The sequence below is a fragment of the Phalacrocorax carbo genome, chromosome 3 (assembly GCF_963921805.1).
Source record: "Phalacrocorax carbo chromosome 3, bPhaCar2.1, whole genome shotgun sequence".
NCBI classification, from domain to species: domain Eukaryota; kingdom Metazoa; phylum Chordata; class Aves; order Suliformes; family Phalacrocoracidae; genus Phalacrocorax; species Phalacrocorax carbo.
Genome location: NC_087515.1, coordinates 46,009,685 through 46,035,961, shown reverse-complemented (window position 1 = coordinate 46,035,961; position 26,277 = coordinate 46,009,685). Strand labels below are relative to the sequence as shown.

General features: G+C 42.1%; 1 protein-coding gene across 1 annotated transcript in view; it reads right to left on the bottom strand.

Annotated features, from left to right (window-relative positions):
* Positions 1 to 207: 207 nt before the first annotated feature.
* Positions 208 to 26,277, bottom strand: part of JAG1 (jagged canonical Notch ligand 1) — a 37,680-nt gene continuing 11,610 nt past the window's right edge. Inside the window, exons 3-26 of the mRNA XM_064446779.1 lie at positions 25,244 to 25,295; positions 19,462 to 19,716; positions 18,405 to 18,465; positions 14,398 to 14,528; positions 13,960 to 14,079; positions 13,397 to 13,510; positions 12,732 to 12,845; positions 11,267 to 11,380; positions 10,815 to 10,861; positions 10,100 to 10,273; positions 9,448 to 9,598; positions 8,749 to 8,913; positions 8,154 to 8,267; positions 7,389 to 7,502; positions 7,165 to 7,278; positions 6,924 to 7,040; positions 6,372 to 6,399; positions 6,174 to 6,259; positions 5,249 to 5,362; positions 4,895 to 5,004; positions 4,577 to 4,813; positions 4,120 to 4,251; positions 3,483 to 3,633; positions 208 to 3,019 (exon numbers count right to left, since the gene is read on the bottom strand). Coding sequence (XP_064302849.1) covers positions 2,562 to 3,019; positions 3,483 to 3,633; positions 4,120 to 4,251; positions 4,577 to 4,813; positions 4,895 to 5,004; positions 5,249 to 5,362; positions 6,174 to 6,259; positions 6,372 to 6,399; positions 6,924 to 7,040; positions 7,165 to 7,278; positions 7,389 to 7,502; positions 8,154 to 8,267; positions 8,749 to 8,913; positions 9,448 to 9,598; positions 10,100 to 10,273; positions 10,815 to 10,861; positions 11,267 to 11,380; positions 12,732 to 12,845; positions 13,397 to 13,510; positions 13,960 to 14,079; positions 14,398 to 14,528; positions 18,405 to 18,465; positions 19,462 to 19,716; positions 25,244 to 25,295 — 3,273 coding nt within the window. The 3' untranslated portion in view covers positions 208 to 2,561. The remainder of the gene's footprint in view (positions 3,020 to 3,482; positions 3,634 to 4,119; positions 4,252 to 4,576; positions 4,814 to 4,894; positions 5,005 to 5,248; positions 5,363 to 6,173; positions 6,260 to 6,371; positions 6,400 to 6,923; positions 7,041 to 7,164; positions 7,279 to 7,388; positions 7,503 to 8,153; positions 8,268 to 8,748; positions 8,914 to 9,447; positions 9,599 to 10,099; positions 10,274 to 10,814; positions 10,862 to 11,266; positions 11,381 to 12,731; positions 12,846 to 13,396; positions 13,511 to 13,959; positions 14,080 to 14,397; positions 14,529 to 18,404; positions 18,466 to 19,461; positions 19,717 to 25,243; positions 25,296 to 26,277) is intronic.

The window sequence follows — 26,277 nt, the reverse complement described above, 5'->3', positions numbered from 1 at the left end:
ATTTGTTTGGTGAGGAATTATTGAAGTGGTCAGATGAAGCTAATCTTGTTGGCTTCCCACTCAGCAGGCACCAAACTGATGATTCTCGGGTACTTAAGCTACATGGTGTGTAAGCGTGAGGAATAAGAGCAATCCCCCCATCATGGTAGTGTAGGACAGGTTAGACATCTCCTTTAAAGTGAGTTTGAAATAAAACATAACACTAAATGGATTATACCCATTTTTTTGGATAGCTATAAAGAAGGTACAGGACAGAGTGTGTCTCATTACCAGGTTTTTTTAAAGTCATCATTGTATTCATATCACAGCAACCTCGGTATCAAATATCCATATTTACTACAACCAAATTGTGGATAAAAAGGCCTAACCTTGCAATGGGCTGGTTTAAGCTGAAGTACAAGCAGCAGCCCATCTTATACTATTATTTTTCACTTGCGATTGTTACACACAAGTGTTCCTCCAGATTTGTACCAACACCTTAACCAAACAACATAGCACCTTCATCAGGAAAGCGTGCTGAAATCAGACTGTCAGACAGCTAACCATGACTTCCACACACATGCCTTCTGGCTGGGAGGGGCTGCATTAGTTTAGTTAAGCATGAAAAGCCATTGTGCTGAATATTCTAAGAGTTTATTTTATGCTTCCCAAAGCACTTTTTGTCTATAAGAAATCAGTGTAATCTGTGGATCCTTTTCCCATCCAAGTCAGCAGTTTGGATCTCGCCTAGCTACTTCAATGGGGTTGCTATCTGGTGGCAGCTCATTGGCCCGTGCAAAACAAACTCATTGCACAATGCCAGTCACATCATCATCCTCTTAGAAGGGAGGTACACTAGCCAGGAGCCACCAAGACTGAGGGGCATGCTGCTTTCAAACCCCTTCAATTTGATCGAGAGCCAGAGGGAAATGTGGAAGCATCAAGCACCAGTCTGACTCCACCAAGATCAGCAGCAGGTCTTGGAAACCTAAACTGGGCCCTGGTTTTGCAGAACTGGCTAGTGGGGAGTGGCTTTAAGCTCAATAATCTCCACGCTCTTTTATGTTTTCATACAAAAAATTTAATAAATATTACTTTTTAAGATTTATTGCCAGGAACAACACATCAAAGATGCATTTTTCATATAACACTAATATCACAATACAAGGTATCTTCATGATCTCAATGGTTAACCACTGAGATGACTATGTTTATAAGCCTTTTGATCTTAAACATCATAATAGCACTTTGATTTCCTCACTTGTTAAGGCGGGCAGTGTAATCTATAGTAAAACCTACACAGTGATCTTACTGGACATTCTACTGTTCAAGTATTCAGCAACTAGCTTATTAGAAGAATACTCCCTAAATGCAGTAGATTACAAAAAAAGTCAAATCTACAAGTGGTAGATATTCATGGTGAGAAAAAAAATCAATTTACAAAATAAGATTGCTGTGTTTCCAACTTCACACGCTAATTTGATATTTTAATTACATGCAACCACTCACATTTCATCTACATAAAGTAATAGCTCAGTTTTGTTCCCTTAAACTGCTTCTTAGCAGATTATCTGCCTGTCACTCGTTTTTCAAGTCTAAAGCAGCGGAAAAAAAAAATAGTCTAGTCTAATTATATAAACTGCCTCAGTCAGTACTTACAAATAGTCTTAAAGTGATACTATGGAAGGTGGTTCAAACATTTGACATTTGTACAGAAACCAGCATTGAGGCCCAAAAGCCTGTCCTATTAAAAATAAACTATTTTAGAAGACCTTAGTTTTGGCATATAGGCAACATGTAACAAGAAAACAAATTCAAAATAGAGAAGCCACAAGCTTACAATGCTATCAGAAACCTTCAACTCTAATCACATACATATAAATAAAAAGGAATGATATTTTAAGGCTCTTGATTATTAAGTTAATAAATCAAATATACACAGTGATTAATAAAAAAGAATTATTTACATATCTATACAAACTTCTATTTTTGACATGTTTTCCTCTTTAAATTCTTCATTTATCAGCAACCACTGACAAGTTCCCCCCACCCACCCCCAACAAAAATACAATAAAAAAATAAATAATAAACTTATTTTTGATCGTTGCTGTGGTTCTGAGCTGCAAAGGCACTTTCAAATACAGAACTAGTTGTACGTCACCATAAAACCAATATACAAAAAACTCAAATTCAATAAATATAAATAAAATGTATTATTCTAAAGAAACTGTATAAATCGGGACATCTGGCAGAAAAAGAACAAAATTAACACTATGGAGGAGGAAGGCGGCTACGTAATACTTTGGGAAACATTTCCATGATGTGTCAGCTACAGCTGAATTTACAGGAGGGCACTTTTGACTAGTTTTGCATAGATGTGAAATGCAGCACTTGGTATTCCAGCCAACCACAGCAACTACCATTGCCAGTGTAAGCCAGCTTGTCAAAACTTAAATTAACACAGGGATTCTAAGTAAATAATAGCCTTAGACTCAAATATTACACAACAGTTTAAGAACTACAAGCTCGAGTGCCTTTCTATCAATATTTCAAGGCCCTGCACGGCAGCACCCCACTGTCTGCTATACGATGTACTCCATTCGATTTAGGCTTTGTGCGCTTTCCAAGTCTCTGTTGTCCTGTTTATTTGTCCAGTTCGGGTGTTTTGTAGGTGTGCTGTTGGGGGGCTTTTCATCTCTGTCTACCAAAGTGTACGCTGGCTGCTTGGTAAATCGGGCCTTCTGCTGGTGTTTGTCCATGTCATCTTCCTCCACTTCTGAATTGTGCGTCCTTATTTTGGCGATTTTAGAGTTTTTGTTTTCGTAGTCTTTAATTGGGACAGTGTTTGCTCCGTGTTTCTCAATAGGGTTTTTTATCTGATTCAGCTGTTCCCTTACGTTGTTGGTAGTGTTATCATCTGAGGCCGTGTGGGTATGGGTGCTCTGCTTTCTGCGCTTTCGGATGCACCAGTAAAACACAGTTACCAGGCAACAGATCCAGGCTACTGTTAGGACCGAGCTCAGTAGTGGCACCAAGAAATCTGGAAGAGAGATGAGACCAGTTAACCCCGCCATAAACCAAGCTTTCCACACAGGCTTTCTACAAAGCAAAGTCCCAGTTCTTCAGCCTTATTTTTTGACTGGGGCCCAGATAGTAACATAAGGACAGTGGCATTACCAGGTATGTACATGGGAGATCCAGAGCCAGGCGGCATGACTGCACAGGCTTGCTTCTTCCTTATTTCTCCGTGAAGAGGGCTCAAGAGTAGCAGCCCTGGTAACAGGTTAGGCCGCTGGTTTAGAGCGTTTTCAGAACTTTTTAGCTTTTTTTTTTTAAGTATTAAGATCCTGGTGCAAAGCCTCCTGGTGTTCCCAGTTAACAGAGCCAAGAGGCAGAGATTGAGACTTGCTGCATATCTCAAAAACGAGGAAAGCTTCACCTGCTGTGAAAGGCTGTTGTTGTCACGGCAGGCATACGAGTTTTCAGGGACAAGGAAAGCTTACCTGTTTTGTTTTTAACTGGTCGCCGTTGTACTCTGACTTCTGCAACTGCAGCAATTAGTGTGTTGTTACCATCGCGCTTACTGACAAGTTCAATAATCTTATCTGTGATGTCTTTGACTGGGTTTTCATCTTCCCCTGTATCTTCTGCAGACTGCAGAAAAAAAAAAATCATACCACTAATGCCAAACACCAGATCAGATGCATGGGGAATCTGCTATTTATAAACTTTCACAATCAGTTAAGGCTCTCAGTACTTTAATACTTAAAAAAAAAAGCAGGAACAAGCAAAAAGCCCACCTATGGGCAGAAACTATAACAACGCAGAATTTCTGTCCCTGTCTTTAAAAAGACAACAAAAAAAACCAAACCCCAGACAAACCCAAAAGCAGTGCTCAGGGGAGTGTAACAGAAGAATGTTTTACCACCCAATTAGAGTTGCTACCAGATGGAGGCTTTCAGGCATGGACGTGCAACGCAACCAGGATTTCTTCCCTATTTGTAAAGGGAATTGGGGTGGAAACTAATCCACAAGAAGTGCTGATAGAGCCAGGAGTGATGACTTTTATGAAATCCACATTACACTCATATCCAAGCAATTAACTACTAAGACATTTAAAAATATTCCAGGAATACTTACAATAGCTACATGTATTTCATTATTTGCCAAGTGTGAAGGCTCACAGGTAATATAGATGGAATATTCAACAGAAACATTCTTCAGAATATTCAGATTCCTCAGTTCACTGCAAATGTGCTCTGTGGTGAGTCCCTGGAAGATACAAAAAACGTGTTGTGTTTTTATAAATATATATGCACACAAGCACACAGATATGAGAAAATATTTTTTTTTGCCCTGAAATAAGAGCTCTCAGGGGAAGAGGAGATGGAATTCCCTCCAAATCAGCTTTCGTTCTCCTCTGGACACAAAAGCATTTGGGGTAGAAGTCTATTAATCCTTCTATACCTTCAGTTTTCTTTTATAATAAGGGAGCATCAGCTTTTATTGTACTTTTACCAGTCAAAAAAGTTGTTTGACACTCTGGGAAGCACATGCGCGTGTGCCACAGCAGGCTGAGCCATGTTCTGCTACTTACTGGTGCCATCATTTCTTTGTTAAAGGTAAAGGTGATGTTGGCACAGTTGTCTTGGTAGTAAGAATCAGAACTGCATTTGGTCTTCACTGGCTGTTGGTTCGAAGGCCAACATTCACCCACCGCAGCACAAGGGTGAGTGAAACAGTGGTCATCTTTGACAGGAACACAAGCATGCCCAGCTGGGCATTCGTTATGACCTTTGGCATGTATGACACAAGGTCGAGGACCACACCAAACCTAGAAGATGATAAATACTGGTAAGTAACTGCCAGTTACCGGACAGAAGACTCTGTAACCCAAAACACAGCGCAGCTATACCTTGGAACAGGTGACTTTTCCATTCAAACACTGACAGGTATTACAGTCATCATCCCACTTAGCCCCATCTGGCATTACTCGAACACTGGTAATGCACGGCCTTCCTGTAACTGAAGAGAGATTGAACAGAATTATAAACTTGAAACAGGAAAAGAGTGAAAAAAAAAAAACAAACCAAACCCTTTCCTAAGCTCATCTACACTTAGTGATAACTGCTTCTTCAATAAGAGACTTGCTTTACAACAAGAACAAATAGCACCCCCCAAAAAAGCCCCACACAACCACCAGCCTGTTACCATGCAATTACACAGGTCTTGCTACAAGTACTATGACCAGCTGTGATATCGGGAATACCTTCTTGGCATCCTGGACCACTACGACCTGGTGGGCAAATGCAACGGTAGCCGTTAATTTCATCTACACACGTGGCTCCAAAAGCACAGGGTGATGACTGGCATTCATTGATGTCTAGGATGGGAAGGAGAGGAAATGAAAAAGTTACTCAATAGTATCTTCCCATTTTGTCAGAAAGAAAAAAACATGAGAGATTTGCCTATGGTAGCTTTATGTTAATTTTCTAGGGTCTACCCAGAGATAGGTTCTTATTAGTAGCACCAGTGTAATCTCAGAGCAAGTTTTTGAAGCTTCTGCTGTGTGGCACTAACAAAGATCAAAGCCTGACCCCTATGGCTCCTTAAGCTTTTCAAGGGCAAGGACACATTCCTTCTCACAGAAACACACTTGCTCTCCTTTGACACACTCCAGTTTTGTCCCCCTACTAGATTCTTCAACTGATGACAACGTTAAGCCCCTTTCCAGTCGTATTGCTACTATGAACCTTCTCTTTCTGTGGCTGTTATTAAAAAAAAGTGTTAGTGTCCTCCTACCTATAATTATTATTAAATTACAGGGAAGTGCACACATCACCTCAGGGCTTGTAGGTGGATTATTAATTGACAAGGTTTTTGGCTGGTACGTTTTTATCTTGGGCAGAAGCCTGCACCAACTGGGAAGGCTATCATGAAGGGCATTTTGCCCACTCAGCTGAACCAAGGGGTTTCAGCTCTGGCTGAATGGACTTCAAGGTTTGATTGATTTTCAGTGCAATTCCTGCCCTCCCTGTCTGCTACAGACCTGGGTATGGATACAGAAGACACAGGACATCTATCATTAATCTGATCTACCACTTAACTCAGATGTTTGTCTTGCTTGAATCGTGTTGTGAGAGAGGGGGGGAAAAAAAATAAAAATCAAGGGTGGGTGCCACTGAAACACTTACTGATCCGGCAGTCAGGCCCTGCGAAGCCTGGAGCACATTCACAGCGGTACCAATTGTCTCCATCCACACAAGTGCCGCTATTGTAACTATGAAAGACAGACGTTTGACACATTTTAAAAATGCTCAAGATAAAAGGAATCTAGAACTCTAAAGCAGCAAAAAAAAGCAAAGGATGAAAGATAAACATATGAAACTTACCAAGGGTGTGGACTGCAGTCATTTGTGTCTGCAAAGCAAAGACAGACAACTTTAATATGCAGACTTTGGCTAATACAACTCTACTGTCAGTAAAGAATGATCAAACTTCCCCTAATGCCCAAGTTACACTTAGCTCAACTGTAACAAAAATATGCTGAAATTCTCTACTAAATTGATTCCAGGCTTCTTCCACAAAATTTGTTAACTAACATTGCGGAACACATGTACACAGGAAGAGATTGTAAAGACTCTAATTAGGGGGATGCAGGGGGGGAGGGCTGGAAATGTGGAAGCAGAGCTAGCTGCTCGTAGAAAAAGAATGCAGGAGAAAACAAGACAACATCTGTCTCCACTTAGCTCATTTGCAACTTTCTCACGCCCAGGTCAATGCTCTATCACATAAAGTCATTAAAAACAAAGATTCAGGTGATGCTAAAGCCTTCAGCAAACAAGCTTTTCCTTCTGGTTTCAATCTTGACTCCAAGGGCGACAGGATGAGCTAATGTTCTCATCACACAACACTCTTACAGAGTTCAAGCAGAGACTACTTACTCTGAGTACACGTGGGTCCTTCCCAGCCCTCCTTGCAGACACAAGTAAAAGAATCCCCGCTGACTACACAGGTACCACCGTTGTGACAGGGGTTTGGCAGGCAACTGCTGTTCCTTGCTGCAACAGAAACAAGAGTTGCCACAAAGTTGTTAAAAAAGCTGTCAAAATGAGCCAAGAGGAAAAAATGAGGTCACCGATTCAGTGCTGCATCTGCTTCCTGGTAATTGTGCAGGGTATTTACCTATATTACAAGTGGCTCCTTCCCATCCTGCAGGACACATGCACTTGAAAGTGTCCCCCTCGTCATAACATGTTCCTCCATTGTTGCATGTTGCCTCATCGCACTGGCTGTCACCTGTGAGGAACCCAACCAATCCTTAATACCAGCGCTTTCTTAATGCGATGCAATGAGTTTAAGAAGCCTAAGAGAGCACGCCTGTTACGTTTTGGAAATGCTGAACTTACGGGAGTGGCAAGTTTTTCCTTTCCACCCATTTTTACATTCACAGAAAAAGTCGTTGACCAAGTCTCGGCAAGTTCCTCCATTGTGGCAAGGGTTTTTACTGCAGTCGTTAATATCTAGATATGTTAAGGAAAGAAGACAAGCTCAGCAATGTTTACAGAGTTGATCAGCACTTAATGCTTGAAAGGTACATGTCCCATCCCTAATTTTGGCCTGGGTTTCAATCACGGATTAAACAGTTACGGCAGTATTTTAAAGCTTTAAGCACTGTCACAGAGATGAAGACTATTCCACCATGTTCCTCCAGTTTGTTTTCATTTTGTTTGTCATCTCATTTCAGTAAACGAGAACTGAAAATGCCTATTATATAAACTATCTTATCAGTCAGAGGATAGGAGCCAAGCACTCACTCCTCTTCTGTTCCCGAGCCTGACAAAATACAGGTGTGATATGCAGGTGTGCCATTCCCAAAATGGTGCATATGAATGCAAAGGGTTCCTTACAGAAAATTATCCAAAGGGTAAAGCAGAAAACTGAACAGTGGGAGAGCCAGCCTCTACTCCCAGTCCAGCTTCGTAACTCAGGTTTAGCTCTGATACAAAAGCCTGGGACTCAGTGGAAAAAAGCAGAGGACACCTTGTCCTCTGAAGCAGAGTTTGTGTTGAACTGGTATTGGTCACTATCGACTTAAAGACAGTACTAGCCATTCCTTCCTGATGTTTTTCCACGAGATCTTTCTGCATGCTGAAGAACGGTTCACCACTTACTTGTTTCACAGTAAGTTCCTTCCCATCCATCGCTACAAATACATTTGTAGGAGTTGATGCCATCGATACAAGTGCCACCATTTTTACAGGGGTTGCTCTCGCAGTCATTAATATCTGCGACGGTTTGGAGAAGAGGGGAAGAAAAAAAAAAAATCAGAAGTCACCATCTTATTGCAGATGATTTGATGCTACTTCCATTACTAAGCCCCTTTTGAGAGGAAGGTTTATAAGCAAGATGAGAAATAGCTGAAAAACAGTGCACAAAGTAATGAGGCTGTCACTAAACAATTACTATTAAAACAAAAAATTAGGAGCCCTTAAACTCCATGTTAAACCCCACTGTTAACTACCTCAGACCTCGTATGCATAAGGATTTTAAAAACCATACAATTCAAGGCCAGAAGGTTCATTACTGTGAACTTTCCCCAAGGCCTAGCAAATTCCAGTCTGCCTCACCCAAGTGGGATATGAAAACTTAAAGCAGTTCCAAGACTGTGTTACAAGAAAGAAACCTTAAAGCAGTCTGGGAGGAAAGGATGGAATCTTTTTCCAAAAAGAGTAGGGGAGGGTAAAACATTATCTTTTTAGCTCTTACTCTCGTGACAGTAGGTGCCAGTGAATCCTTTGTTGCATTCACAGGTGAATTTTCCACCTGCTTGACTTTTGCATTTTCCATGAGGACCACAGACATTTGAAGAAATATAACGAACCCCTTCTGGTGTGCTGTTAGAAGCTACTGCCACGGTACAGCTGTCAATTACTGTTGAAAAAGCAGAGACTGCATGAGGAATGCCCATTCTAGCTGATCTCTTAAGCTAAGAGTGATATTTTCATTTCCAGCGATGGATGTTTAAAAGAAACATATCTCAGAATCACTTAGGTTGGAAAAGACCTTTAAGATCACTGGGTTCAACTGTAAAGCTAACAGTGCCAACTCTGCTTGCTGCTTTAAAATAAAAGGACCGTACCAAGTGTTTGCGCATAAAATGACAACATCTTATCTAAAGATTGCTGGACCATGTCCATGGCCTGGAATAAATTCAGTGAAGCAGGCTATTTGCTACATGTGTTTTCTGTTCACATTGATGTAACACTGCCTTCCCAACAGCTAATATTCACAAACAGTACTCATCTTCTCATACAAATAGAGGCATAAGGCACAGGGCAAAATTCAGCCTCTTTATACAAGAGCTACTCCACCGATTATGTCATTGGAGCTGCATTGTGGCTTCAGCCAGGGGAGGGACAGAAACTATTGCCAGTCATCCCCGTTCACCTGCAAGGCAACACAAACCTTCACAAGGAGTCGTGCGACAGTGATCTTTCAGGTGGGAGCAGTTCTTCCCTTCATAATCTTCAGGGCAGTTACAGAAATAGTCCATAGCAAGATTGAAGCACTGGGCACCGTTCTGGCAAGGATTTGGCTCACAATAATCTATGTCCAGCTATAAGAAGTGCAGAGAGAGGAAAGGGAAATAAAAAGGAAAAAAAAAAAGATGGGGAACACTGAGTGAAACAGAAGTTTTGTGGCAGCTTTCCCTCACTATGATAGGCAGACGTTGCAGAATCTGACCTTTTTATCCACTATCTCAATGAATTGTTCATAATGAAGAGCTTAGCTAGACTCGCAACTATTTCAGCAGACAGCACTCTTGCTGTTAAACAGCCAATGAAAGTTAATAGTTAGGGCCCAACAAAACCTGACATGCAAACACTTGCAGTGTGTTTAATGAAAAGAATCCTCAGCAGCCCATGAGGGTTTTCTGTTGCCCCTCTTCTCCCTCCCCAATATATATTAATCAAGCACTTTCCTTGGCAGACTGACAGCGATATCAAGTACAACTTTGTAGGATGGTTCACTGGATGCAAGGCATTCACCGTACAGAGCCCAAGCGCTGGCAGAAACACCACTGCGTGAGGGCCTGCCTTTCACCCATGCTTCTTACCTGACAGAGGTTTCCTGAGAAACCAGCGGGACACAGACATTGGAATCCATTGATTTCATCCTGGCAATGACCCCCATTCATGCAAGGGTTACTTGCACATTCATTGATGTCTTTCTCACAGTGATCTCCTGCATAGCCAGGTGAACAGATACACCGATAACCATTAACCAAGTCCTGGGAAGGAACGAGAAAGTTCAGAGGTAAGGGTTTTTTACTCTCTTTTGGCATACTCTTATAAAGAAAAAAATAAAACAAACAAAAAAAACAACCAAAAAACCCACACAAGTGGAAAAAAAAATCCTCTCACTATGTCCAAACAAGACAAGAATATTAAGGGGGGAAAAAATAAACGCACACACAAACACATGCCAGTACTGGATTATGTTCTTAATTTTCAGGCAGGATACATTAATCCACATTTTGAAGTAGAGTATCTACATTTATAGTAGGTATTTTGCACAACCACCAGCCCGTTCACGGGTGATACTGGCAGTGAAAATGAGTAATTTATTGCAGTTATATTTTCCCCCTTTCCCCTTCCCCTACACACATACCCAGGCATGCTGTAGCATGACATAGGCCCTCCCTCCAGCTCAAATAAATGAAAATTCATACCAGCTAATTGTTATCTTCCACATTATTTGTGTTTAGATTCAAATGTTTTAGTTACTGTTGCAAGTCTCAGGGAAACCAAAATAAAACAAGAATGGCTCACCCAACAGGATCCTCCATTCTGACATTGTCCACGACAGTCATTAATATCTGCAATAAAATTAGCGTGGTTAGAAGGCAAAAATATATTTACACAAGATACAGAGTTCAAGTCTCTCTAAAACTGCAGCTAGATAATCCTTTTGTCAAGTTTCCTGCATGCCTTCCTTGAGATAAGGTTATTATAATGGGCGGGAAACTTTCACAATTCTTCTACTAGAGGCTGTGAAACTTCACAGCATTGTTTTAGCTACTTTATCAGAATATAGCTATGTTATGGACTAATGAGTTTGATAAATTTGTGTATTTTCATTCCCCATCAACTACTCCCTTTCTAAAAACATCAGCCACCAGGACTCTGCCTGATGTTTAAGTCTGAGCTTAGAACTCAGTGGCGTACATAGATACATACACACACAACTGGCCTTTAATAAACCCAGGGATAGAGACACTTACTTATATCACAATTTTGGCCAGACCAGCCGGTAATGCAGTCACAATAGTAGCTGCCGATCAGGTTCCTGCAGGAGTTGGCATTGACACAGGGTTTGCCCTCACATTCATTCGCATCTGAAAAAACAACGGGAATGGCCAAATGCAGGGCTTGTAGGGCAGGGGAGAGAAGGGTGTGGGGGGGTGGTGTGGGGGGTGTGTGTGGGTGTGTGTGTGTGTGTGGGAGGGGGGTGCGTGTGTGTGTGGGAGGGGGGTGCGTGTGCGCGTGTGTGGGAGGGAGGGGCGCGTGTGTGCGTGTGGGGGGGGCGCGTGCGTGCGTGTGCGGGGGGGGCGCGAGGGGGGCGCGTGCGTGCGAGGGGGGTGCGAGGGGGGCGCGTGTGTGCGCGTGTGTGCGGGGGGGGGGCGCGTGTGCGCGTGGGGGGGTGCGCGCGTGCGCGTGTGGGGGGGTGCGCGCGTGCGGGAGGGGCGCGTGCGTGCGTGTGCGGGGGGGCGCGAGGGGGGCGCGTGCGTGCGTGTGCGGGGGGTGCGAGGGGGCGCGTGTGTGCGCGTGTGTGCGAGGGGGGCGCGCGTGTGCGCGTGGGGGGGGTGCGCGCGTGCGCGCGTGGGGGGGGTGCGCGCGTGCGCGTGGGGGGGGGTGTGGGGGGGGAGGGGTGTGTGTGGGGGGGAGGGGTGTGTGTGGGGGGGGAGGGGTGTGTGTGTGTAGCCCACAGACAGTTTTCACAGCAATAATCAGCAGTACATTCAGATCTAAGAGGAACTTGTAACATACAGCATGGATTAGCGTGACTTGAACAAACAAAAGTCAACCATACGTCTGCCTGTGAAGTCTCTTTCAATTTCTCTGCAATTAGAACATACAGGCTACGCTAATTATTTGATAGTTACCCAGCCGCTCATTAAGAGCGACTCCCCTCCCGCCACCACTATCTCAACTGAGCCTTTTGAAGGAGTGCTGCAGCGTGGTCATTGGGATTAGTGTGTTGTGTAAGGAATGCAGACAGCTCATTCTTCGTGAGATCGTCCACATTTTGGAACCCAGCTGTGAACTCCTCGGCCTGGAGGAGTTGACATGGCTGAAGAGATACAGCGACTTTCTCACAGGCTAAAGGAAGAAATACATGTGGGGGTGGGACTGGAAGGCATACACATGCACCCTCCTGACTTCAGTTCGTTTAAGATTTAAAGTATGTCTCTTTGGGTTAGTTAACTATTTCCTTCAACTACTGGCATGCGTCAGCAAACCAATGACAGAGGGAAGCCATGGTCTGCTCTGAGACTAGACACCAGTCCTGCAAACAGTGACACTTAATATTCTCAAGGTGCCGAAATAGGTCTGTAGGCTTCAGAACCATGAATGTGCCTAATGCAAAGGGCACGATTGCCCTTGCCTGCTGGATGGTGATCCCTCTCGCATTTATTTTCCCCACCCCACAGAGTGACACTGGATGAAGAAAAAAGCAGTTCTCACCTAGCTGGCATGTCTTGCCAGTCCACTGAGGTGGGCAGATACACTTAAATCCATCAACTAGATCTTGGCAAGTTCCTCCCTGACCACAGGGATTTGGAGAGCAATCATCAATATCTGTAATGCAGAGTCAGGAGAGGCTTAGCTCTGTTACTGAACAGGCAATGTCAGTAACTGACAAGTTTGATAAATGGGTGCTGCCACTAGGGTTTGCCCTGAGGTAGAGAAAGACAGCAGGACTTTTACTTGGAATTTCTAGGTCTACTCCAATTTCAGCAAAAGCTTCCTTTAAAAATAATAGTAGCGTGAAAGAGGGTTCAAAGCACCGGGGAAGTTTACACCTGTGGCATTTTTGCAATTGGAAGTCAGATTTTCATCTAGCAAGACTCTCTAAACAGTATTTTAAACAACTTGCCAGAACGCTACAAAAATTCAGCGTTCTGCTTCTTTCAAGAAGCCATCGGCCATTCTTTCCCCTGGCATTTAACAACCACCTTGGTACAAGCAATGGAGAAGAGAGAGCGCACCGTGGTATTAAAGGCTGCCAATAACCAATGCTAAAACTGGGAAAGGTTAAGTAGGCTGCCCTGTAAGTATAACATGGATTAGAAAGACTGATCTAAACCAGCAAACTAGCACATTTTAAATTCACTTTTGAAAGGACTTACTATCAGTGCAAGTTGGTCCAGCCCAGCCAGGTGCACACACACATTCAAATCCTGTAGATGTCTCTAAGCAGCTTCCTCCGTTGTGACAAGGATCAGAGAGGCAGGCATGCTCCGCTGCACCAGGAAAGAAGTACATCACAGTAGACTACAGCAGTATCACCAGAAGCCACACCCTGCTCCCTCAACATGCTTCTACTCTAGACACACCATCATTACTCTTGATGTATTGCACTCCTGTGAGAGCTGTGAATCAAAGAGCTCCTAGCCAGCAGGAAGTCATCTTCCATGCTAAACTCATCAACACCCAGACTTGCACCTGTTTGAGTCAGAGCCAGACGAGGTAGGTAACTTGGAGTGATGTCTCTGGTGAACAGAAGGCTGATATTCAGAGATACCAACTGTTCATGACGAAGCATGAACAAGCAAGTCTGGATCTTTGTAGCTAGCCCTGACATCATCACTAATATTAGAAATTGACTTTTCCCTAACTCCATAAAGTATATCCAAAGCAAGGCAAGAATTAACTGCCAAGTGGCAGCTCAGCAGCTGCATCGAACACTTACCGATTTCACAGTTCTGTCCCGAGTAGCCCTCAGGGCAGGAACATTGGTATTTATCAGGGCCAGTGTTGCTGCAGGTACCACCATTCAAACAGGGTGGGTGGGTTCCACAGTAGTTCAGATCTGCAAGAGGTGAGGTGCATTAAAGCCATGGTTGAAAAAGAACAGAAACATCACCACACACATGCTTTGTTCCATTATTCCAGAGCCTTTATGGAGTACATCCTCATGCAAGAGTCGGACAAGCCAGGGAGAAGTCAAGCACTGATGCCAACACCACCAGAACAGCAGAGGAGACAATGCTGAGCAGCTGAAGGACAAAACACTCCCACCATGTTTCAGGAGGCTTGTTCGCTCGGTCTCGTGCACGCTCTCTCCTTGCTAAGTTTGCCAGTGTTAAAATTCAAGTGTTACACTTGGCTATCTGTAAAATTTGCATACCTTTGTCGCAGAGCTGACCACCCCAGTTGGTTTCACAGAGGCATTGCCATGGTTCAATGCAAGTGCCATGGACACATCCTGGATGTGGAATGCACTTATCACAGTACTGGCCTTGCCATCCATACTGACACCTTCATTTAAAAAAGAAAAAAAAAAAATCAGAACAGGGAAACAAACCAACCACCTGTTAGAATTGTTCTGCGTAGGTGTGAGTGTGGAACTCCCAAGTTTGCAGAAAAGACTAGGGAGGTTGGGGAGAAGGGCAGGACGAGGGGAGGGTAGAAGCTATTCAAGGTTTGTTTGATGGTTTCTTGTAAACAAACATTTTAGTAGTTTTGCCAAGGTCTCCGTAGCCAGTCTCCTGACAAAAGAATAACTGTTCTGAGAAAACCAGCATGAGGCCATTCAACACAATAATACACTTTTGGAGCCTCATACAAGTGTGGCAGAGAGGGTGGGTGTGCACTACAAATCAATCTCTAGACTTTGACAAGGTGCTTTATAAATTGGGGGGGGGGGGGGGGGGGGGGGGAAGAAAAAGTCAGTGGAAACAATAGTTATCCAGAGATCCTTATAAATACAAGGTTCCAGGCATTTCAGCCATACTGGGTTTGCAGGAAGACCAACAAAACCATAAATTCCAACTCTCAGCCCCTGGCAAGTCAGCAGCAAAGCATTAGGAGATCTCTGCTCTATCGGAAGGTAACCTAATTCTGAACTAGAAGACATACACAGCAAGTATGGACTGGGCCACAGTAAGAGATGAAAGAAAACGGCACACATCAGGATTTTACATGTGTTCAAAGAAGATCAGTTGTCAGTGTATTTCACAGTTTGATTTAAGCTAACCTCTTTTCAAGGAATAACTAAAACATATACAATTCTGAGAAACTTTAATTTCATGTCTGGAGAAGAATTTGTAATTATTTAAATTATTTACTGCCGTTATCTATGAGCTACCTGAATTCTGTACTTAAAAGGAAGATGTTCTTATACAGTAAAGCCCCCTTAGGGGAAAGCTCATTTTGGCTTTTATTTAGTTCTCACTAGCAAGGCAGACAAAGGATTCTTCAAATTAAAGTGGATCTATAGATAGAAATAAGGAAAACAAGTTGAAAATGAAAAGCAAGGGTCCGTTGAGGTACTGTATTTCATTAACAGGTCCTGAGAGTAATTGATCAGCAGCAATTATGCACTAAGCTGTCACTAAATTATGAAAACAAACCTCATCTGTACAGAAGTCAGCTAAGCTTTCTATTTATATAAATCCCCCACCATCCTTCTAGTGGCAATTTCTTCTCATGGGAAAAAGCTAGAAGGATCTAGCCAATGGGTAATCACACACAGCTAGTGGTAAGTCTGACTCTGACTTCCCTTCTAAAAATCTCAGGTGACAAACTGCACCCTAATTAACTTTTCTTTTTTAACAGCTATTTCAATAAGAGCCTATTCAAAGTCAATGTGGAATTCTTATTAGTTTGTGTGGTAAAAAAACACAACTCATCCAACTTTTGTGTCTTTGTGTGCAAACAACATGAAAGAAAACCAGATCAGGCAAAATAACCTCTCTCAAGTAACTGTTGGAAAATCCTTCTGTATAGTGAATATAATAAGAATGCACGAAGATCAAAATTTAGAAACATACCCTTTTAATTTGTACTGCATTCAAATAAACTTGCCTGTGAGCTTGCACGCAAGCAAAACTAAGGGATCTCAACTGCAAAAACAGGTCTCCAGATCGAGAATTTTACTCCTTTCTGCCAAATCAAAGGGGTGGTTTTTGTTTTTGTTAAAGTAAGTGTAAAGAGAAACAAGTAATTAAAAAAAAAAAAAGAAGCAACAACAACAGCACCAAAACCAAAAAAACCATCACACAGGAAAAAAAAGACATGAGCTTAGAGTCAAAGATATGACTTTCTTCAAAAATCAGCTTCAAAGTGTAACAAACAAAACTGGATAAAGACTACGGGCATTTTAAAAAAAAAGTTAGATATCAATTCCAGAACAAGATTCATGGCAATAATTCTTGTTTAATAATATGTATGCTGCAGTTTCTCATGAGAACTTAAGTTAACTTTCCTTGGATAGTGATTCATGAGTAAATAGGGTTTTGTTGGCTGGCCTGCATTAAAGAAAGTGACTTGCACCAAAAGGAAAAAATGATATTTTAAGAATGTTTGCAAGTTGTCTATTGTACCAGAACCCAGAGCAGTTTCTCCTGGGATGTTATTTTTAAACTCTGGTGCATTTGTAACATACAGGCTATATGACTCATCAAAACTTAAAAGAAAATAAAATCTTGTTTCTGTGTTCACTTTAAAGATATTGGTCTAACTTGGCAAGCAGAAGTTATCTGAAAACACCAGAAGGACAGCATTGTTTCAAGACTATGCAAATCAAGTGTGGGAAAGTTGCACCTTAAGTAAATAAGAGCACTAGTGCATGTCTGGGCAGTGAGTGGGAGGTAAGAGACTTAGAAAGAGAAAGGAAAGAAAAAAAAATATGGAAACAAAGCCTGTTGTTCTGACTAGGAGACAGCAACCCCTACAAGGCATGTTTATTCTGATGACAGAAGCACAAATCACTGGTAGCCTTGACTGATACTGGGGGGGCCAGATGGCAAGAGGAGTGTACTTCCCACTACTTGCTAGGCTTTTTCTTTTTTTAATTAAGAAAAGATTTAGATTTGGTGTTCTGGGGGTTAACCAGTTTATATCAGTGCTGCCAAACATGGGAAAAAAAAAAAAAAAAATCACAACCTACAACAGCCCATGCCAAGGCTTGACTTTCACTTTGCCATGTCTCTTGTGAAAGATGAGAAATCAATTCCTACCTTACTTTCAGTGTTCCTTGACGATTTTGTTTTGTTTTGTTTTTGAAGCATAGATTACATGGACAGAGAGAAAGAACGAACCACTATTTAGGCTGACTTCTTATATAATACAGTCTGTCAGACACCCCAGATTTTGTTCTTGTTTGAACTACAGCTTATCAAGAAAAGCAGTCCACTTAAGGCAAAAGTTTCCAGCAATAGAGAATCCACCGATGTTCCTTAGGCAGAAAAATTACTTTCTGTTCCTTCAGGCTTCCGAGTTTCATTTGTGAATACCAAGGCTTCACTTTTAACCCTTCCTATTCAGGGTTACAACATTTTGTAATGTCAGAAGCCCTCGGTTCCTTATCGTGTAAACAGATATGATACAGGGTTACACAAAGCAACTTACAACCAGTTTGTTGATAAAGTCCACCTCTAATATCTATTAACCCCCTATTAGTAAAGGGGAAAACTTCCCTGTGCTGTAAGTATATGCTGTATATTTTGAGGCGTTCCAAATAGGTAATTGTTAGGGTATGGATAAACTCTGCTTTTCATTGTCTCCTTGCCAGGACAGAATGGACTTCAAAGAACGGGAGTGAAATTCTGCATTCATCAGAGCCTACTGACAAGATTTCATCCCAGCTATTAACCTCTCAGCACTTGGAGCCTGGCTCACAATGGTATAGGAGCTGAGAAATTTAACTAATCCTATTCTGAAGAATGCTTGACTTTTGCCTACTGATGGAAGAAACCAGGGGTTGGAGGGAAGAAGGGGGAAACAGTAAAAGGGAGATGAGGGGAAAAAAGCCACACTGTACTTCAAGCTTGTAGTTGAAAAAGCCCATTAATCAGGCTGTTGAAAAAAAAATACCCACAAAACATTTGCACTATTTATGCAGAAACAATTAGTGCTCATTAGGCAGCATTCACACGACTTATTCCATAACACCACACCACATCCCCACACCCCCCAAGTTCTACCATTTCACAAACCAAAAGCTTCTTAGAATTATCAGCGCATTAAAAGCCTGCTCCCCCCTTATTCTGGGCAAGTCAGCCCGAATAAGCATGCCTCAGTCAAAAACAGGACTCCAAAACCACCCACCTTCCCCAATCCTATTGTGTTTTGCATCGCTTGTTTAATTATTCAGGGGTTTGGGGGAAACAAGGAGGGAGAGGGAGTGTTTACCTGCACTCTCCTGGAATTGTGCAAGAACCATGCTTGGGGCTACATCCCTGACGACAAATAGCTGTTAAAACAAAAAAGAAGAGTATCAGCACACTGCCTGCTTCCTGCATCCTCACATTCATGGGAACATTTTAATATCTAACCAGCACTGTAACCCTACTAAATCCAAGGTTTTAACAAGTCTCTTGAATCAATTCTACTGGAAGGAAAACCAAGGTAGGTGGCTCCCAGTGATAGGTTTCCTATCAGCTAGCTTTGCAGAGGAGTCGTATCTAATGCTGTTCAAAGAGTTGTTTGTATGCAAGAGAAAAAGCCTCGCCTTAGAGAGCTCAAGTCACTTCGAGACAATAGGTTTCCTTTCTGTCCTTTGCAGGTGAACTGGCCCACTCTCCCTGGCTTTACATCCAATTCCAAGCAACTTCTAACTACTATGGATTTACTTTTGAGCCATACCTGTGAACAGACAGGATATTAAGATGAACATCTATTCAAATTGCAGGTACACTCACTCATCAAGACATGCTGATAGTCTGTTCCTATTCAGAGTCCTGCTTTCTCCTTCTGAAATTACCTAGGAAGTTGCCATTCCCCAACAAACATGCTAAACATCATCTCACGTAGAACAAACAGCTTGGGACTTTTCAAACACCAAAGCTTTACACTTGCCAGGTCACCTCTAAAACAAGTCTCTCCTTCCTGCTTGTCTTGAAGTTCAGCACCAAAGGGGAAATCCTTTTTGAAGTCAGCAGCAGAACTCCCACTGAAGTAAATGGGCTAGGCTTTCGCCCCAAGGGCAAAGATGTGGATAATCAAGGAAAGAACACATCTGCTAAGTGCCCAGTACTTGTCAGACCTCTCCAAGATTTTACAAGGCAGAAACTAGTCTTCTCCTGTCCCCTAGTTCTCTGTGTAAAGACTTAGTCGCTGTCCCATTAGTCCTTAGCCCTGTTGTCTGCACAAACAGACTGCGGAATTGCGACCCAGATGCAGTGCACTCAAACCCTATCCAAGTCAATCCTATCCAAGATCATTTGGGGGTTGAGCATTCATCACAAACCTTTGTTGCATTCTGGTCCCATCCAGCCTTCCAAACAGGTTTTGTTACCATTCTGGTCACAGGTATGGTGAGTGAAGAAGTCATCTCTCGGTCGACAAAACTTGTTGCAGCCAAAGCCATAGTAATGTTCTGCACAAGTCACACGGATTTGATACTCAAAGTGGGCAACTCCCGCATTATGTTTCAAAGTCTGCCACTGACGGCTTGGATTGATCATGCCAGAGTGGGATGCCTTCTCAATAATACGATCAGGGTCTAGGATTCAGAAGAGATGTCAGAGTTAAAACTAAGTTTAAAGTATCATTACCTCACACATCACAGCTCTCTAGTTTCACAGGCAAAACTCTGAGGCAGCCAGTTGTTTTTATTGATTTTTCTGTTTTAGAGAGTAAGATAAGGCTGCCCTGGAGCTACAAACCATTAACTGAAACACACATGCAGCATTATCAAACTGAACAAAGCTTGAAATCAAAGGGACTGTTAAGTGATTGGCAGTAACTTCTCTCTTTTGCACTGTAGGGACATTCAATAAGAATCATACAGTTTGTGGTTAAAAAGAATTCAGCTTCTTTCACTTCTAGATCCAATAGACTGGTACGTAATGGGGTTTTCCAGGCTTCTCCGTTGGTGGTACTAGTTTTGTTTTTCACTGGAATATTTATGAAAACATCATACTACAATAGCCGAATTAACCAATGTCTACAAACTCAGCATAAGCACCACAAAAGGTTTGCAGCCGTGTGGGGCTCTGATGTAAACACTAAATTGAAAACTAGCAACTCTGGCATTCAGATGACATCAGTGATCTCATCAGGTTTTGGCGGAGAAATACCATGGAAGTTCTCTCTTCATATGTTAGCTGACACTAAAAATTCACGACTACCAGAGCTCGAAGCAGATAACTCAAATTACTGCATGTGCGCTCTAGATCCTCATTCTCTCTCTAGGGCATTTCAAAGTTTAGATTGTGTACTTAACATTTAGTTCCAGCAAAAGTCTTCTGGCTTTTAGAGCCCTACAACTGTCTAAATTATGGCTCGAAATAATAGTATTTCACATTAGCTTGGAAAATTGTATATGTCTGTGGTATTTCACTTTGTAGTCCAGGTCTTGTGACTTAAATGATCTGACACTGCCTTATGACCTGCTGCTAGCAAGCACTTGACTGCCGAGTGAAAGTTTATCATAAAACAGCCAAAATATCCTTGCAGACATAGTACAAAACCAAAAATAAGTACCAGGCTACACTGCTCTGTATATGGGAGCACAATCCAGAACAGAAGAATTTTAGGTAGAAGGGCAATTTGCCAATGATGTGTTAGAAAGCAGCATGTGAAGTACTGGCACATTCGAGCATTAAGAATTAAAATGTACTTATGTTCAGCATGTTCATCCAAAAATAAAAAAAATAACTTGGGGAATTTCCATAAGGCAGAGTTGAAGACTAATGAAGTTGCTACATAAAGCTTAAGACAACTCATGGGCAGTTTTTCATCTCAAATACTTTTAAACATATTGCTGAGGACCTTCAATTTGTAGCTTTCAAAAGGAACTTCCAAACAGACTTCTCAAGCCTCAGATACCCATTATCAATTCACCACTAGATCCTGCCTGCTTGTCTGCAGTTTTGACTGAAGTTAAGTCAAAGTACTTGCTGCACAACCACAGAAGAGTGTCAATACACAGACATTGTAAGCATTTACCTATTTTTGGGGGTATTCTTGGCTTGAGACAACAGCATTCATTAAGCATTTACAGTGTGAAATTAAGGGCAACAGCTTGTTATTCACCTTCTGGTATTTCTGGTTCTATAATATTTTCAATTTAAATCAGGTTTTATTATTCATTGGCACTAAGCCCCCAACCCCACATCTATGCGTAAGACTGAAATGCATGCAGGCCTTTATTAATTTAAACCCAGTTCACCAGTAACGTAGATGCCTAAGGACTTTTCCATACTGGTATATCCAGAGCAATATCATGTCCTGTTCCATGCAGGTGTAAGGCTCTTAGATCTCATCAACAAGATTACTGATTAATTCTAAGAGGTACTTAGCAGATGCATATCTTTTTGCCTTGAATGGGACTAGTCAAGCGATTATAGTTCCACTCATGCATGCTGGAGATGGCTTTGCTGCACTTGCCAAGATTACACCCCGATCTATAGCACAGTTGGAAAGCAAACGCATTTCCCCAAATACCAAGACTGTGCATAAAGACATCCTGTTTCTCGTGAGTAAAACTATCTTTTCTTCAGTAAGTGGCAGAAGAAAAGGGGAATGACAATTTAGTTTTGCAAACCACTCCCCCCCCCCAAACACACACACGCGCACGCTCTTGCTTTTCCAGTCTTTTCCTGTTCTCCATTGGGAACATACCACTGACAGCTATTTCAGTCCTTGGCACCAGAAAAACAATCGCTTTGGAAAAGAGATCTTTCCCCTTGCCTCTGCTCTATCATTCTTCCCCTATCTGCCAGCTCATTAGGAAGCATGTCCTTGCTGGACATCTATGACATCTTGCTCCAGCCACCAGCTCTTTTGAGCCCTTAACCACAGGCTGAACTCAAATGGAAACATTTGAGTTCACTGGACTTTTTTTTAAGGGCCCAGATGAAAACCAGCTGCAATTTAACTTTGGATCGTGGCTAAAAGGCCTTTCATTCGATGCATGTTATAGAGCTACCACCATACATTTAAATTCAAGTAAGGTCTCTCAGACTTAAGAGCCCTTTCCATTAGCCCTCACCCACAGTTTTCACAATTAAGTATTGGCATGTTCCTTCTTGTACAAAGATTTCTCCACCCCTCCCTATTCCCACCTGTCAGTATGCACTTACACAAGCATGCTGACCCAGACTTCAGGGAGGGCATTGCAACAACTCTTCCATTCTTAGCCCGCACCAACAACAACATTTTAAGTTTTATAGGAAGCAATCCCACAGCAGCATACTAGTTAAGTAAATAAAAAGTAGCAGTCAGCCAGGCTTGAGAGAAAGTGATCTTCCTAACTCCCCTGACATCATCTGACTCAGAATCCCATGCTTTGATAGAAAGGTTAGAGGAAACATTAACCAATTAGAAATTGATGAAGTGGAAGAGAGGCCTTCTGTACATCTTTAGCATCCACTCTACACTTCACTGTCAGAGAGGTTGTTGGTTTCATTCACTTTTTGTGGCTACACTTCAAAGCTATTAATCTGTCTTTTTATTCAGTGGGCAACCATATCAAAGGTTTTAGCCACAGGGAAATTAACTATTTCAATTGCCCACCTTTGCTTTTCAGTGTTCCCGTTGCTGGAAATTATAACTATGCAGCATCAGGAAGCAAACAACAACAAAAAAAGCCCAGGCTCCTCTAAGCAGTTTGGGTGGCCAAGTACACCACAGTTGTTTTTGAAAGTCTTTGTTTCAGACAACTTCCAGCTATGGCTTGGTTTACATTGTGCTGAAGTCTTTTATGCCTGACTGGAATTCACATGCAACTGATACCAGTAATTTAAAATAGCTCTTTGACATAGTTTGAGATGCCATGTCAGCCCCATTAGCTTTATGTATGAAGCAACAGTAGCAAGATGGCATCTAGACAAGAACCAGAGTAAGAAAACCATTTAAGCTGAATCTTGGCTCCAACAAAGCACGATTCTCATCAACTTCAACAGGGCCAGAATTTAACTGCAAGCCACTCTTGGAAGTGAGACAAGAGAGAGTATGTGGTAAAGGGAACGTAGGAGGAGTGGAATGTAGAGGGGGGAAGGAAGCATCCACTCTAGGATCTCCTAAGGACTGCATTGATCACAGGATGCTGGAGCTATTGAAACGTTGCACAAAGCCTACTAAATCCACTTTTTTTGTTTGAGAGCTCTCAGAGAGTCTTTACAATTCAGTCGTAATTAGGGTAAAAGAAAGTTCTGGACATCAAAAAAAACAACTCATCACTTCATATGATGCCAATTGTTTAGTTCTAATGATTTCCTTAACTAGTTCTTCAAGATGACTTCTTCAGCTGTGGGAAAGCTGACTGCCAGTTAAGCGATGCAGTACAAAGGAAAAGCTTTGTGCAGCACAGTGACTGAAATGACCTACAGATGGATATGTGACAGCAAAGCTAGAGCAGGAATGCAAATCAGGAACATATGTAAGAACATGTCTGCGCTTGGTCAAATGCACTGCTGAGAAATGAGGCAATTTTGTCTGAAGACAGTTGTACTTCCAGAACATGAAAGCGAAGAAAGGGTTCATTGTGTAGGTTTGGAAATGCAGTTGTTTCATGAAAAAAGATGAACTCCAAAAGCAGCAGAGACAGAGTCTGAAAAAACTCTCAGATTCTACTGTAAACAAGACCTTCATTTTTAATGCAGGCATCTTCCATTTTTAATACAGCTCTGTTGCTGCAGCAATCTATTTTCTGCTCCTCTATAAAATACTCCATAATCAAAAGCCAAGAAGTTCCCAGCCACCACTCTAACTGTGCTGGCGTACGGCCTGAAATCACACGTACTGCAACAGTGTTGAATGTGGCCAGTTGTAAAGCCAACCACAGCTATCACCATCAGGTCATAGGAATCATCTGCAACAGACAACTTCTTTTCTGGAACTAAGAACTAACAGGACATTCCATGTATGTTTAAAATAACAATAATTAAAGAGCAGATCTGTGCAGAACGGTTCCCAGACTCAAAGGCCATTCCCAAGCAGTGTATTCTTCACTAGCTGAAACATAAAGCCACAGCACTGTGCATGTTTCTACAAGGCCTTTCTTCCATGAAGCATGAAGCCCATTTCATTACTGCGCGGCTGTCACCTGGCATTCCAAAGCAGACTACAAAAAGCTGTTATAAGATTTGTATAAGATGGGCCACAGCGCAGCTGCTTCCTTGCTGAAGGAAAAGGCTTGTTTTGTCAACAAAAAGTCTGAGTTCAGATTCCTACTTTCTCATGTGGCTTTTCCCACACACTATTAAAGCCTTAGATAGAAAATGGAGCTAATTTTGCTCACCTGCTTCAGTAACAGTACGCAATAAGCAGAACAGCTCATATGCCAAGACTATACAGCCTCCTCTAGCCAACAGGAAAAGCTTAGCAGAAAGTTTCTGAACCAACCCAAGACATTCCAGGTGAAAGACCCTCACCCTTGATTTCCAGCCAGCTCTACCAGGTGGTATCTGGTAAATATTTTTTAGCCCCTGAATATGAATCCATTGACATCCAATTCCCAAGAAGGAGCTGGTAGTCACTCCTGTTTCTCATCTACAGTCATTAGATGGATATCTATATCAAGTCTTAAGTTAAGGGATTTTAGGGGATTTTTGTTTGTTTGTTTGGGGGGTTGTTTTTTTGCTTTGGGTTTGGTTGGTTGGGTTTTTTGAAGGCAGCACATTCAGTTTTGAGAAGTACATAGTTTATAGAAAGGTCCCAAGTAAATAAGACTTAGGCTTCTGAATATCACTCCAGATCTTAAAACAACCAAACCAAAACAAAAATACAAACAACAACCCTGAAGAACCCCCTTGGCTTTTATTCTCCCTAAGGCGAAAGGGGAAATTACAGAATCTATTTTCAGGCAACAGACCATTGGTGCCCAGCTACTCGCCCTCTACAGGCAATGCAAGGGAGATAGGCTGCTGCAGAGCCTAGGGTAGTTGCCCTGAGTTGTCTGGGGTAGAGCTTTTCCCTCTCCTCATGCTCTACTTCACAGTGAGCTGGTTAGACTACCAAAGGCCTTTCAATGGACAGGAAATCAAGGTGTCCAAACTAAGTACACCAGCAGAATGAATACTTACTGGTAGAGTTATCATTGTAATCCCATGCCTCAACAAGCAATGTATAGGATCTCTGCAAAAGAGAAATAAGAGTTAGTTTCAAAGCCACACATGACTGTAAGAAAACAAACAAACAAACAAACCAACCAACCAACCAATAATTCTAATTAAAAAGAAAAATCCTGGTCTCTGCCCTAAAATACTTGAAAACATAAATAGGTAATAGATTATACTTGAGACAAACGTGATCTTCTTGCACCCCATAAGCTACCTTATCCAGTCTGACTTAGATGACCTTTCACCTTGGATAGGTCATCTTTGTCATCATTAATGCATCTTATGTACTTAACCAGGAAGTACAGTCTTTGACACCATGCTGTACCCACAATAAAGCATGCATGGAAGAATCGCACATGGAAGACAGAAAAAAACAGGGCTAGCATAGCAGTGTGAAAAAACCAGCCAAACCAAACCCAAACCCTCAACTGCTTCAAAAGAATTTTAGTTGCAGAAAAGTAGTCTTGATATCCCTTCCCCCAACCATCCTGAAAGCAAGAAGTGTTGCTAAGATTACTGTGCTCTGCCTGACAGCACAATCTCTAGGGGCTTTGCTTTTCAGCACCCCCTTTGAAAGCTTTGTCTGCACTAGGGCCATCACAGCTCCCACAAGTATCAGGTAACTGAGGCTATGGGAAGGGGGTGGGGTGAGGGAGAAGCATTGTAAAACAAAGGCTAAAATCAGACTGTTTGGAAGAACAGGGAAAGAGAAGCCACACTATCCACCCCGTGTCACTTTTACAGACAGACTAGTCTGCCAATGAGCTCACTAGCACTCCGGTAATAATAATCATAAGCAAAAACTAACTGAAGTGACTCCATGGGTTGGAAAGATGCCAGCTATTACATCTAAGCCACCTTTACCTTCAATCCTAACTTCAGAACAAAAGCCATTAAAACATCTTCTCCTCCCCCAGCTCTACTCTGAGATATTATTATCCAGGCTGTATCTTTCAAAATTGCCATTTAGTCAGACATATCCAAACTTACAGCATCAT